This window comes from Prionailurus viverrinus, chromosome E1 (assembly GCF_022837055.1).
Source record: "Prionailurus viverrinus isolate Anna chromosome E1, UM_Priviv_1.0, whole genome shotgun sequence".
NCBI classification, from domain to species: domain Eukaryota; kingdom Metazoa; phylum Chordata; class Mammalia; order Carnivora; family Felidae; genus Prionailurus; species Prionailurus viverrinus.
The window spans coordinates 22,132,073-22,146,562 of record NC_062574.1 but is presented as its reverse complement, the minus strand read 5'-3'; the positions used below and the strand labels follow the sequence as shown (position 1 = coordinate 22,146,562).

At 56.7% G+C, this 14,490-nt stretch overlaps 1 protein-coding gene across 1 annotated transcript in view; it reads right to left on the bottom strand.

Annotated features, from left to right (window-relative positions):
* Window positions 1-14,214, bottom strand: part of TMEM132E (transmembrane protein 132E) — a 54,467-nt gene extending 40,253 nt beyond the window's left edge. The window contains 3 exon segments of the mRNA XM_047833385.1: window positions 2,427-2,542; window positions 13,579-13,696; window positions 13,920-14,214. Coding sequence (XP_047689341.1) covers window positions 2,427-2,542; window positions 13,579-13,696; window positions 13,920-14,214 — 529 coding nt within the window.
* Window positions 14,215-14,490: the final 276 nt, after the last annotated feature.

Below are 14,490 nucleotides of genomic sequence, written 5' to 3'. Positions count from 1 at the left end.
CTGCTTGTCACAGTAGGCGTGGAGTAGGTGCTCAAAAATGTGTGCAGAGTAAAACTGGAGCTATCGTTTACTGAGCACTTACTACGAGCCAGGCACTGCTCTGAGCACATTACTGGCATTAAGGTGTTTATTCACCCCAACAACCCTATGGGACCAGTGCCCTTATTCTCCCATTTTATAGATGTGGAAACTGAGCCACAGTGCAGTGAAGTAATTTTTGTAAGACCACCAAGTTAAGATGTGGCAGATGAGTGTGGGAAGGAAGGAAGGAAGGAAGGAGGAAGGAAGGAAGGAAGGAAGGAGGAAGGGAGGGAGGGAGGAAGGAAGGAAGGAAGGAGGAAGGAAGGAAGGAAGGAGGAAGGGAGGGAGGGAGGGAGGAAGGAAGGAAGGAGGAAGGGAGGGAGGGAGGGAGGAAGGAAGGAAGGAGGAAGGAGGAAGGAAGGAGGAAGGAAGGAGGAAGGAAGGAAGGAAGGAGGAAGGGAGGGAGGGAGGAAGGGAGGAAGGAAGGAAGGAAGGAGGAAGGAAGGAGGAAGGAAGGAAGGAAGAAGGAAGGAAGGAAGGAAGGAGGAAGGAAGGTAGAGAGGAAGGAAGGAAGAAAAGAAAGAAGGAGGGGAGGGAGGAGGGAGGGAGAAAGGAGGGAGGAAGGAAGGAAAGCAGGCAGGAAGGGAGGGAGGCAGGGAGGAAGAAATTACTTCCCTCTGGTCTCTGTCACCCATTTAACTCCGAGATCTCTCTTCCCAGTGGCTCCCTGGGGAGAAAGGTGAGAGGAGAGAAAGAAGCAAGCTTTTAATTCTTTCCTTCCACAAATTTGTACTGAGCGTCTCTCCTGTGCCGGCCCTGAGCCAGGTGCTGGGAATATAGCAGGGAACAAAAGAGATGTGGCTCCTGTTCTCAGGAGCTTCCATTCCAAGGGCGTGTCAGTCTATGAACAAGCAGACACGTAACTACATGACCTGTCGGTGAAGGGAAACAGTGGGGGGCAGAGGGAGGTGTGGGCAGGGCCAGTTTGGATAGGGGATGGCCAGGGAGGGGCTCTCCCGCAGCATGCACTTGAGTGGAGGCCTGAAGGGCGTGGGGGCATGAGTCATCCTTATCTGGGGGGAAAAGGCCAGATGGGGGACAGCAAGGGCCAAGTCCCTGAGGCTCTGTGCCTGGCGTGTATGAGGACAGCAGAGGACAGTGTGGTGGGGGCCAAGTGGCTGAGAAGGAAGATCCGGTCAGAGAGGTATTGTCGGGAAAAGTGACAGATCGTGCCAGCCTTGTCAGCCACAGTAAGGACTTTGGCCTTCACTCTCAGTGAGGTGGAGGGCTCTGACGGAGAGGGACTTGGTGTGACGTGTGGTTTACAGGATCTCCCGGTAGAACGGGAAGGGGAAGCGACCGGGAGCTGCCGGGCCCTGCATGGATGGGTCTCCAGGTCCCCCACGAATCACCCCAGGGCTGGGGCGGAACTGAGTCTACTCCACGTGGGCAGGGAATCTCCAAGGACTGCGGAAAGGACAGTGGCCCAGCTCATCAGTCCCAGGGGGCTGACTCCAGGGGTCCCCAAGGAACCTCCCAGGGGAGAACTTGGTAAGGTCCTTGGGGAGCATCTATCCCTGCACCGTCCAGGGTGGTGGCTACTCTCTAGGCTTCGCTACTGAGCCACTGAAACGCGGCTGGCTGGGATCGCGATGTGTAAGAGTTAGACACAGGGGCTTTCGAAGATTTCACACAAAATTAAAAAAAAAAACCCAACAATGTAAAATAATTCCTCACTAACTTTTGTGCTGATTACATGTTGAAATGACAAACTTGAATATATCAGTTAGAGTATGTTCAAATTCATTTCTCCTGTTTCTTTTCACTGTTTTCTCGCATGATTACTAGGAAAACGTACCTTCCACATGTGGTATATTTCCATTGGGCAGCAATGATCCAATATAGCAGCCCTGATTTCAGGGACCCAGTATAGCAGCCCCAATTTCAGAGACAAGGAGAATGAACTCCAGTGGGAAGAAGGCTGTGTCTGAGGCCAGTGGTGGGCTGTGACAGCCCAGAGGCAGAGGAAGATTTGGTGGGAGGCTGGCAAGACTGGGGCCCTGAGGGGACTCCTAGGGGCTCACGATGAATAAGAAATGGTTACCGTGACCTGTACTGAGTTCTGGCTGTGCCGGCAGGGTGCATAACCTCGGTTACCCTGCCCTCAACGCCCCTACAGGATGGGTTTGCTTTTCTTTGTTTGCAGATGGGCAATCTGAGCCGGAGGACGGGGGAGGAGGCAGCTCTGGGACCAGGGTCTCCATGTGCTTTGGGCTGCAGGACGCATCAGAGCACGTGTTTTGGGAACCTCCCTGGCTCCGCGTCTATAACCCCAGACCCCATTTCTGGTCACCGAGCAGACCTGCCGAGAATGCAATGCAAATATCAGGAAGCCACGGCCTCACCGGCCCAGTGAGACCCAGGCAGTGCCACGGGGCCGGCTGCGGGACCCAGGAACGCCTCCCCTGGCCCCAGGCTGGAGAGGCACTGGGAATGGGGGCCGAAGCGGGTGGTGGCTTTCCTGGGAAGGGAAAGGAAGAGGAATGGAGGGAGGGTGAGGGGCCGGCTGCTGGCCACTGCTGTGTTTCAAACAGGCAGCATGTTGCTAGGAGGCATAAGGGTAAGAAAAATAAGACCCCAAACAAAACGAAATGAAAAAACCCAACCACCAGAAAACAGATCTCCGGGAAGTCTTTGGCACTGTCTTAACCATGCTTCCCAGCAGCGAGGCCTGGCTCCAGGCAAAAGAGGGAAGAAACAAACAGAACCTACCACATTTACTGGGCTGAGCCCTCCGGCAGGCTCACGGCTCCTGTTCCAGGCACATCCACCCTTACACCCTTGCAGCAGCCCAGCTCAAGAGAGATGATGCTATTATTCCCATTCTGCAGAGGGGGAAGCTGAGGCTTCTGGGTCACCCGGCTGGACCGAGTCAAGGGCTGAGATGCCAACCTACATTTGCACGACTTGAAAACCCACCCCCATTCTCTGACCTGACAGGGCTTTGTCTGAGAGTTCCCTGGAGCCCAAAGCTGGCAGGGACCCCTGGGATCTGTCCCCTTGGCCCTGGCTGCTAGTGGAGGTGGGAAACAGGGGGGAAGGCTGGGCTTTTGCTGAAAATACTGAGGGCGATCTTGCCTCTCTCCTCCTACCCAGCCACTTTCTCCAGGACTCCTGACTACCCCCCTACTCCCCCCACCCACCTCCCAGGGGTCATAAATGGCTGTGGGCTAAAGTGCCCTTTCTTCCGTGGTCTTTAGCTGCTAAAATAATCAAGATAGTTCCAAACACTGAGCCTTACGCTGCAGGCTCTGTGCCTCACATTTGCCATCAGGTCTCACAGGTGGAAACCAAGGAGTAGAAAGAAGTCAGGCCATGGAAGAATGGCAGAGCCAGCACTCAGATCTGTCTCTCTGGTTCTAAGGCTGGGCTCCTTGCCATATGGTGGTACCTCTTAGGACAGCTAGGGTCACTTACCATCCTTCCCAAGAGCCCTCACCCAACAGCGTTCTTCAGCGCTGCTCCAATCTGCAGACTGCCCCCAACCAACTCATTGCTGAGAACCCTGCTTTGATCATGTCACTCCCTCACTCCAGAGCACTCAGTAGCTCCCCAGCACTCAATGGAACATGGAGTCAAAGCTCTGAGAGATCTCTAAAGATCATCCAGGTAAAGAATTCCCAACCATATACCCTGCATTTAGTCTGCCTATCCTGCTACTCCATCCCAGGCAGCTTGGCTCTCCCTCGCTGGACTGAATTGTAGGCCAGCAACCATTTTTGCCCTGCGTTTCTGTCTTCCCTAGGGTATCAGACACACAGTAGATGCTGACTGATTGGTCTTCAGGGGCGGCACTTCCTCCGTGAAGCCTCCCCTGACCTCTTGAATAGTTATGAGAGTTCTCCCTCCACAACCTACGACTTTATCCCTCCCGACAACCTACGACTGCATTTTATCACAGTCTGTGCAGACATGGTTCATTTGCTCAGGGCACCCCGTTAGAGCCCCCCTTGGGACAGGCACCGTATTTTCTTCATTTTTACATTTAACAAGGTGCCGGGCATGTGATAGTATAGTAACAACAATGACATTGACAACCTTCAGTTTTGGCACTTGGTATGGGCGGGCACTATTTTTTTTTAAATGTTTAATTATTTATTTTGAGAGAGAGAGCCTTTGTGTGCGAGCAGGCTAGGGGAGAGGGAGAGAGGGAGGGAGAGAACCCCAAACAGGCTTCGCGCTGTCAGCGCAGAGCCCAAAGCAGGCCTCAATCTCACGAACCATGAGATCATGACCTGAGCCAAAATCAAGAGTCGGATGCTTAATTGACTGAGCCACCCAGGTGCCCCAAAGGCACTATTTTTTTAATGTTTATTTATTTTTGAGAGGGGGGGGAGGGGCAGAAAGAGAGACAGAGAGGGAGATACAGAATCCGAAGCAGGCCCCAGGCTCTGAGCTGTCAGCACAGAACCCGACTTGGAGCTCGAACTCACGAACCGTGAGATCATGACCTGAGCTGAAGTCGGACGCTGAACCGACTGAGCCACCCAGGAGCCCCCAAGTCACTATTCTTAACATCTGATATGAAACAATGACTCATTTATCGAACCATAACAACCCTACAAGTTGTGTACTTTTATAATCATTTGCAGATGAGGAAACCGAGGCACGAAGTGGTTCAGTGGCTTTGCCTGAAGTCACACAGGAAGTGACGACGCCGGGCAGGTTGGTTTTAGAGTCAAGCACAGGGAAAAAGTGAGGGTAGGGGAGGAGAGCTGTGGGCATCAGGGCTAAAACAAAATGGACGAAAGTCTACTCCTGGCTCCCCAGGGACAATTCCTGGTGCCCAGCACAGGGAGTGGCATATGGTAGGTACCCAGTTAACAGAAGTGATGAGCGAGGCAGTTAGATAATTCAACAGCTCCTCTGACACAGGCTTGTGGTCAGTGGGGGCCGTGCTGGAGGAGGGCTGCAGGCCTCTGCCCTATGCCAGTCCCCCTGCCGCATCTCACTCCACTACCTCCCCCGGCTCCTGCCTCCTCCCTCCAGCATTTCAGACCTCTCATGCATGGGGCAGGCGGCTGGCAGTGTTCCTCCTGCCGAGAACAGCCACAGAAAATTGAGATCATTTCTCTGCTGTGTTGGCAGCGGAGAAAATGGTAATTTTTCCTATTTTCAATCCAAGAGTTCTTTCCTATTGGACAAAGGCCTCCTACCACTTCTCTCTCCCCAGGAGGGGCAGGGCCCAGGAGAGTGCGGTCCCCCAACACCCACCCGGGGGCAGGTCGCCTCCCTGCCTAAGGGGCGTGGGCTGCAGAGGTCATGCGGGTGGCAGGGGGCTGGTGGTGGAAGGAGGGGCCACCAACCCAGCTCTTGCGGACATAAAACAGGGACACAGAGAGAGGTCAAAGCAACAGGTAATCTGGAGTCACTGCAGGGTGTTCAGGGATCCAGGGAAATTGGGTTTTGCTTTCCTGGAACACAGAGCCGGGACACATCCTGGCTGTCTTCCTTCCCAAACCAGAGTGGTCTAGAAGATCGCTGTCCAAGCAAGTGCCTATAATCCGCCTGACCGCTGGAGTGGGTTTTTTTTTTTTTTTTTTTTTTTTTTTTTTTTTTTTTTTTGGTAAGGGATGATAATTAGTTAAAACAAAATCAGAATCTGTGACATAAACTGTAGCTAACTTAGCATCCCAAATGCCCCAGCTGAGATGAAGATATTGGCATCTGGCATCCATCACGGAGGCGATGGTGGGGGCCTGGCAGGAAGAGGCCATGGAAGCATCCAGGGCTGCAGTTCCAGAGGTCCGAGCCCATCAGAGGAGGGCCGGACAGCCCCATGGCTCCTCGGCCGGGCGGGTCTGGAAATCAGCTTTGCCAATGCTTGGATCGTCTCTGCTGCAGCCTGCCCCCTCCGCACCCTGGGCCTGCCCCTGATGGGGTGGCTGTGGGGCAGCCAGAAAGGCAGCCACAGCCAGGACTGTGAGGGTCAATGGGCCAAAGGGAGCAGACAGAGGTCCCTCCCTGCGCCACTGACCCCACAGGTTCTGGGGCTCTGCAAGCCGGCAGCTCAGGTCACCCCTGCTCCAAACCCTGCTATGGCTCCCCATTTCCCTGAGCCTACAAGTCAATGTTCCTACAAGAGCCACCCGTCTGCCGCAGCTGTCCTCATCCCGCATTGTTGTCCAGCCCAGTCTCGCCTCCTTGTTGAATCTGAATGGTCAAGCCCACTCCTGCCCTAGGGCCTGCCCTCTGTAATATTCCCCTACTCGCTTCGTTTGCTTCCTACCTCCTTCAAGTGTGCTTAATGACACTTTATCAAGTGAGCATTCATTTATACTGCACAACCCCTCCCAAAACACACACACACACACACACACACACACACACACACAGACTCCCAATTCCCCATACCCTACCTTTTTTATTTTCCTTATAGCCCTTTTTGCCTTCTAACATATAGTTCACTTATTTAATACAGTATATCTATTACTTGCTGTCTGCGTGCCTCACCACCTTCCACAAGAACACAGCCCCCATGAGTGCAGGGATTTTTGTTAAATTAAGACAAGTACCTTGAACGGCGCCTGGCCCACAGGAAGCCCCGACTGAAAACTCACGGAGTGACGGGGAAGACGTGTATGTACACAAGTATGTGCATGGACTCATCTGACAAATCACCAAACACCTATTTTGTCCCAGACCTCCCAGCAGACCACGGGAATACAGTGGCCGGGGAGAGGCCACCCACTTTCCAGGTCCACTCATGCTTACGGCCAGCCGGGAGGCCACACAGCACAGTTATGCGCACGGCAAATCGGCAAGGAGCTGAAGAAGACAGTGGGTCTTTGCCCACCTGAGAATCAGGGTGGGCTTCCAAGAGGAAGTGTGGTTAGACTCCGGCCTGAAGGCTGAGCAGGAGATGGCTATGGAAGGGTGTTCTGGTCAGAGGGAACAGCATGTCCAGAGGCTCTGGCACGGAAAAGAACATTCATTCAAGGGACTGAAAGAGGTCTAGAGAGTAAGGGGAGAGGAGCTCGAGATGAGGGAGCCCACGTGTCTGTCTGTCCATGTCCGTGCTTATTCCCTGTGAGAGACAGACAGGTACGGCAAAGAAGACTTCCCTGTTCAGGGTTAGAAAGTAGAGCTGGTGTGGTGAGGATTCTGTGGAGGCTCAGTTTTGCCATCTGTAAAATGGGGATCGCAAGCACTGCCTTCGCCCCGCCGCTGCCGTGGAACTCAGATGAGCTTGTGGATCTGACCCCAAAGGGCTGCCTGATCTCTCAAGCATGTCTGGGTGTGCCCATGACCATGTGGGTGCACATGCGAGCGTGAGCCTGGGCCGCGAGCTCCCCGTGACACCGTTCTCCTGCCGTGACAAGTCTGCTGCATTGTCTGTATCAATCCACCCAAAACACACTCGCTTCTGGCCCAGAGCATATGCTCTCCAACAGCCCTGGGGGCGGCAGGGAGTGGAGGAGGAGGTCTGTAAGGTGGGGCCCCGCGCTTCTGGGCAAAGGTGGTCATCTTGTCTCTCTCCGTCAGACCCTCACCATGCAAGGGGACAAAGGCCATCTCTGAGGGCTTGGGCTGTGCCTCCTTCATCGGACTGGGGCTTCTCTGGCACGAGACCGTGACGCCCCTTGTCCTACTGGGCACTCCCGGGGGGTAGAAACCATTTTCCCTCTTCTCCTTTTGTCCCTCAGAAAAGCAGGGAGGTTGTCAGTGCGACTGTGACTCATTCTGTTTAAGGATTGGCCACCTCTGGGACTGGGTACCTGGGCAAGGGTTCCGGGTTAAGGGTGTCCCGGCTGCCAGGGGACTGCTCTCTAGGGTCTGATGCCATTCAGACCTGGCTTCTTGGAGAAAGATACCTGTGAAAAGCTCAACTATTTTGAGTGTTGTCCTGTTTACCCAGCTGACCCTGGGCATATCACTCCCCAGCTCTGAGGGCCCTGAGGTAGGGGCCTAGGAAATGGAGACAGGCTGCTAAACTCCGCCAGTAAGCATGTGCCCTGCCCCTTGCCTCCCGTGTGGGCAGAACAGGAAAAGTCACTCAAGAGAAGAGAGTAACTGGTTGCCTATCCTCACAGGCCAAGAAGGTGTGGGCAAGAATGTAGCAAGAGAGTGCAGGAAGGATTCAAGTTTGATAAAAAGCAGAACTTTCCAGGGGGGCCTGGGGGCTTCAGTCGGTTTGGGCGTCTGACTTCAGCTCAGGTCATGATCTTGCCACTCGGAGTTCAAGCCCCACGTCGTCCGGCTCTGTGCTGACAGCCCGGAGCCTGGAGCCTGTGTCTCCCTCTCTCTCTCTGCCCCTCCCCGGCTTGCACTCTCTCTCTCTCTCTCTCAAAAATAAATGCAACATTAAAAGAAAAAAAGCAAAACTTTCCAAAGGCAGAAAATTTAGGCCAAAAGGGATTTCCTTCAATTACCTTTTCTACCTTTTTCCGGCACCGAATTATTCATTCTTGCATTCATTCTCTCCTGCAACAACCATTGAGTAATCCAGGTAATTGCTTCCAACGTCCCATACATCCTGCTGGGTTGTCTCCAGAGCCTGGGGTGGAGGTGTGTGCATGGGGGGGCTGGGGGAGGCGGGACTGAAAGGGGCAAACAGGACAGAAGAAAGGAGAAGGGGACTTCTGGCCTCTCTGCCTGTGTCCCCAGAGAGGCTTGTGCCCTGTTATTGCACTGGCCTCCCAGAGACCAGTGTCCCATCCTTGGGGACAGCTGGAGGGCAGCAGAGCTGACTGAATTGATGGTAAGGAGGCCCCCTTTCCATGTAAGAAGAGTAGGAAAATAGAAAAAAAATTCATTTTCTTAAAAAAAAAAAACCCACCACACCTGGCTCATTAATCTCTTATTAAAATTCTGTGTTGAGTACCGCCAAGGAAGAAGTAAGGAGAACTCTGGGGAGGGAACGGAGAGAGGGAAGCCGATCCCCTTGTTAGCATCTAATGTGGGCATCTGTGCAGGGAGGCACCGCACGGAGCAGAGACACGTTAAGGGACGAAACAGCAGGCTTGTCCATCACAACAAGAGACGTGGACGGGGGCGTGGGGGACACTGTCCCCTCATTGACAGAGAAGGAAAAAACTCAGAGAGGGAGATGGCTTCACTGTGGTTGCACAGCAAGTGGATGACAAATTCAGGATCTGAACCCCCGCCTTTCTCCTGGGGAACTCTGATTTCAAACTACCTTGAATTTCAGAATTTGGGCCTTTTTCTCATCTCTTCAACTGGACGCATGAAAGAGAGCTGAAGATCATGTCCGGAACCCCTCCACGTTCCCTGTTGTGCCCGGCGAGGTCTGTGAATGCCACTGGTGATTGGCTGTCTCGACTGGCTGGGACTCGAGGCTGGCTTGAGGCCAGAAGCACGTCTTTGGACAAAGCCGGGAGATGGGGTTGGGGGGGCGGCAACAGAGACGGTGGGATCCCTGCCAAGTGGCCTGGAGCAGACCACCACTCCAGGAACTCCCTTTGGGCTCTGGTGCTAGTTCTGATTCCAGAACAAACTGGCAGGGTGACCTTGGCCAATCCCCGTCCCTCTCTGAGTGTCCGTTTCCTCATCTGCGTGAGGGCTGCAGTGGTGGCTGTGTGGTCCTTTTCAGTCACAGGTTTGGGGATGGACATCACCATGTGTAGGGCAGCAAGGCGAGCCCTCCCCTCGCCCCCACCCACCCCCCTGCCCTAGGTGGGTGGCAGGGGTTGGAGTTAGTGCCTCTAAGGGTCTCAGTTTCTGCGGCCTCATTGAGCACTCACTGCCAATCTCAGGCCTGGGGTCCGTCAGTTCCAGCCAGGCTGCCCCAGCGAGGGCCCCAGGCCCTCCCCTCATGTTCCAACGTGGCCTTGCCTCCTACAGCCAAGCACTGAGTTATCCTCAGGATTCTAATAAAGCTCATTTTCTGCCGCCAAGTTTATAACACATCCCCACCTACTGGTCTTAAACATAACAAGGCTGTGTTGTGGTGTAGGGCTCCATGTGGCCAGGACCAAGACGGGGGTGTGTGTCGGGGGGTGGGGGGAACACCATTCCTCACTCTAGGGGTCAGTGCTGACCCTCTTCTGCGGTGTCCCTCGTGCATCTCCAAAGGGTCATTGGTGGGGTGGGGAGAGCGTGGCCCCAACCTACCAGGGAGGCTCGAGGTTGCCAGGCTGGGGACCAAAAGGTGAGGACGCACGCATCTGAGGTTGTGCAGTCAGATTGCCGTGGGACGCTACGTTCGTATCCTATGGAGTGCTGTTATAACATGTCACTCCAGAGACGTGTACCCTATATGTGCCCCTCAAGAGGGTGTGGGCACGGCCCTGCCCCATTCCTTTGGTCTCTTCCTGGTGTCTCTGCCTACCTCCTCCTTGTCCCGGCTTCTGCATGGCCCCCCTCCGCCTCCCACCGCCAAAGCTCCCTTTTCTTTTCTTTTTCTTTCTTTCTTTCTTTTTTTTTTTTTTAAAGCTTTATTTAGTTATTTTGAGAGAGAGAGAAAGCAAAAGTTGGGGAGGAGCAGAGAGAGAGAGAGAGAGAGAATCCCAAGCAGGCTCTATACTGTCAGGGATGAGCCCGACGTGGGGCTCGAACTCACGAACCGTGAGATCACGGCCTGAACCGGAGTCGGACGCTTAACCGACTGAGCCACCCAGGCGCCCCCAGAGCTCCCTTTTCAATTGTGACTGGGAGGGCCCCTCAAGACGGGGCTGTCTTCCCACCCCATCCCTTTCTTCTGAGCACCTACCATGTGTCAAGCACTGGAGAGTGGGGCAAAAATGAAGAACACATAGCCTCTGTGCTAAATGCAAGGACGTGGGGACCAGGAGGGGTGCACACGCACAAACAGGCTCACGCACACCCTTCACACACCCACACTCCGGTGCACGAGGAGTGCTGGAAAGGCCACACAAAGAGCCAAGGCTGCACTAGAAAAAGCCATTGTTTCTGTCACAGGGTGGGGGCTGCTGGTGGGAAGCCCAGGGGTAACAGAGGCAGACTCCTGGACGAGATGAGGTTTGACTTGGGCTCTGATGGCGAGGTAAGGATTTCTGGGGGCTGGTATTCCAGAGGGAGGGGCTGGTGGGGGCAAAAGCGGAGAGGCAGGAAGTGCCACCGAGGAGAAGACGCAGACCCAGACAAGATCGTGTAGGGCCTCTGATCCTGGGAGGGCGGGGGGGGGGGCGGGGGGGGGCAAAGAGTGTATCCTTGATCCTACAGGCGGCGGGGAGCCAGTGCAGGTTACTGAGTAGGAGGCTGACATTATCAGCTCTACAACACATTTAACCAGCACCCTGCCCCCCTAAACTCCCATTCAAACTAAAAATGGAGCAGAAAGCCTCCCCAAAGACCAGATGCAGGAAAGTGGCCTTCTCTGATAGTCTCTGGAAGAAGCCTTGAGGCTAAGGGCTGCTGCCCCACAGGCTGAGCTGGGCCCTAAAAACATAGTGGGTTTCTGTCCACACGTGGTATCTGCCCAGCGGTTCTGGCAGAATGTGAGGGGGGCAGGGCCGCGAGGGACTGCTTGTGCAAGATGGGGAGCACGAGGGAGACAGCCCAAGGTCACCCTGCCGGATGGCGCCAGAGTCAGACAGAAACCTAGGCTATCTGGCTCCCAGTCTGGCTGTGTGGTCAGAAGCCTGTGGCCTCAGTAGCCTGCCGGGCACCGAAGACTACAAGTCCCTCCCCTATCTCAGCATCTTTGGAGAGCCCAGAAATCCCAACCAACAGTTAGCTTGAAGTGAGACTAAATCCATGACCGCTTTTCTTGACAGAGGGACGGTCCGGGTGGGTGGGTGTCACACAGCCCCGAAGGAGGAAAGTCCAGGGAAGACGGGTTGTTTCTCAAGGGGGGAGGAACTTCTGCGATTCTGGCCTTATCCAGCTCTGGAGTGGGGAGTTCCCCAAGCTTTGAGCATCTCCTGGCACCCTTCCCTGAGGATGGGGAGATTGAGGCATGGCATGGGAACTCCGGGAAGGGGCTCAGAAAGGGAGCCAGGTAACCAGGAAGGGAAACCACTTGCTCAGTGGGGGAATCCCACCCCACCTCTGCAAATAGCTTCTTTCTGATCGCTGGTCAGCCAGGGGTCTTGTGCATACTAGCACTGGCTGTGTGGAGGGACAGAGGAGAATAAGCCCACCGTTCTGCCTCCACCACTCCAGGACTAACGGGGTGCAGAAAAGACAGGGACATCTCAGGAGGAAACGAAGCAGACTGCTACCCCTCAGGAGAAGCAGGGCCAGGACGCCAAGGCCCCACTGGGGCTGGGTCTCTGGAAGCAGGCAGGATTCTAACAGGTGAGGGAGGAGAAAGGATCTTTAATACCAGGCTGAGGGGTCAGGAAGCTGGGCAGTGGGAACCTAATAAGAGCAGCTGAGCTGCCCCCAGGTGGGGCCATGGCTGGGTTCTAGAAAGGAGACCCGACAATAAGACACAAGACCGCGGGAGCTGGGCAGAACCACGCCTAGACCCAGGCCCCAGCTCAGTTTCCTCCTGCTAGGCGCCCACACTTCCTGCTCAGCAGGGCTGGGTCACAGGCACAGCCCCTGCACCTCCAGTGCCCAGACGGGCACAGCCCACCTCCCCACCCCCTCCCCACCCTCAGTCTTGCACACGGAGCCGAGATTTCTGGTTCCCAGCTGCATTCCCCCTGCCCCTACCCCCCTCCCGCTGCCCTGCCCATTTTTCCGATAAAGAACTGAGGTTGGCTGTGTCTGGTGAACTGAACTCAAACGGGCTCCCACCCAGAGTCAACCCCCCCGGGGCAGAGAAGAGCCAATCTACCCTAGAGGGAGGTTGGCCTTATTCCCCACCCACTCCTAACCCCAGGCCCCCAGATTCCCGGAACCCATTCCTTTCCTTCTTTCAACCTTGAGGAAGCGCCTTGGTCAGGGTGAGAGAGGCAGCTGGTTAGAGGCGGGGGGCAAGCTCAAGAGGGGCTTGGGCCGGCCCCTCAGGACTGGGCAGATGTGGGCAAACGCTGAGCCCGACACATCGAGGGTCTTCCATCAACCCGGAGAGCCCCCTGCCCTCTCCATCCAAGTCGCCTCCAGCCTGTCCAGGCTCACCCCTCAGCGTGGGGCGACAAAGCCCTCCCCACCCCCACCCCCGGTGGGGGAAATGTGTCCCAGGTCTGCTGGTTTCGTGTTGGGAGGGGGCAGGGGGCCTCTCTTCTCCATTCTCCTCCTCCGCCCCAGCTCTCTCCCTCTCCCCGCTCGGTCAGCGCCCCTCGCCTCCTGGAGCGCCTCCAGCTTGCGGAAGGCCCGCTGCAGCCTTCTCCCGTCGGCTCGGAGTTCCCACTCTGGGGAGGGGGGGGCTGTTCAGCGACCCTCTGTCCCCTACCAGTATCCCTGCTGTCCCACTGCCAAAGCGCGCCAACCCCGGCCCCTCCCTCTCCCACCCCCTTTACCGCGGAGCCCGGGGCGAGCCTAGGGAGCAGACGCAACAGATTGCAGAACGCGAGAGCGCGGAGCCCGTCCCCTCCGCGCGCCGCTCGCCGCCCCGGCCCGCGCCCGTGGCCCAGACCCCCGCCCTCCAGGCTCGGCTAAGCCGGCCATTTAGATGCAGCTCACAGGACGGCGGGCGGCGAGCGGCGAGCCGCCGCGGCTCCCGGGGCCCCGGTCAGTCCACTTCCCTTCCCGAGGACCGCCGCAGGAAGCCAGGCGGCCGGCGGCGCGGCCCCGCACTGGCCTGCGCGCCCGCGGCGGAGAAGACAGGATCCCGGCGGACCCAAACGGCCCCCAGCCCCGCAGGTTGCGGGGGTGAAAGTGGAAGGAGGGGCGGCCCGGATGCGATCTAGCGGATCCCTTGGATCCCCACAGATCTCCGTGGGCGGACACGCCCCCAGACTCTAGGGTTTGGACCCTCTTTCTAACCAGGAAAGGATTGGAGTGCCTACCCCCCCTCCCCCCACCGCCCTTTTCGGGAGCCGGGCTCGGTCCCCAGGGCGGGGCTCGCAGCCGCCGCTCCCGCCAAAGGGCTAGGGGACTGAAGGTAACTCGAGCAGCAGCCCGAGATGCCAGGCTGGGAACCGCGGCTGCGAGTCCGGAGGGTGGGGGCTCGCCTTTCTCCAGTCTCCCCTGTGCCCCCTCCAGCGGCGCCCGCCGCATCTTCACTTCCCAATCCGCGCCGCGACACTTACCGTGGGCGAGCAGCGCCGAGAGGCAGAGCAGGGCGGCGCCGCCGCGGCCCGACATCCTTGGGGCCATGGCCGAGGCGGGAGCGGGAAGGGGCCGAGGGGGCAACAGTCCTCGACGACTTGGCCCCAGGCTGGGCTTGGTCACATCCAACTCAGGGTGGCCGTGGCGCCCGAATGTCTCTGCCGAAGCTCTGGGGGGCCAGGGAGTGCAATTCGGGGACACTTTGAGGGGAGGGGGCGTCCCAGGCGCCGCCGGCTACACCCTCGGAGCTGGTAGGGGCGCAGCTCCGGGCGGGAGGAGCCTCCACCTCCCCCGGCTGGTGCCCCCTGCAGGATCTGTGCGGCG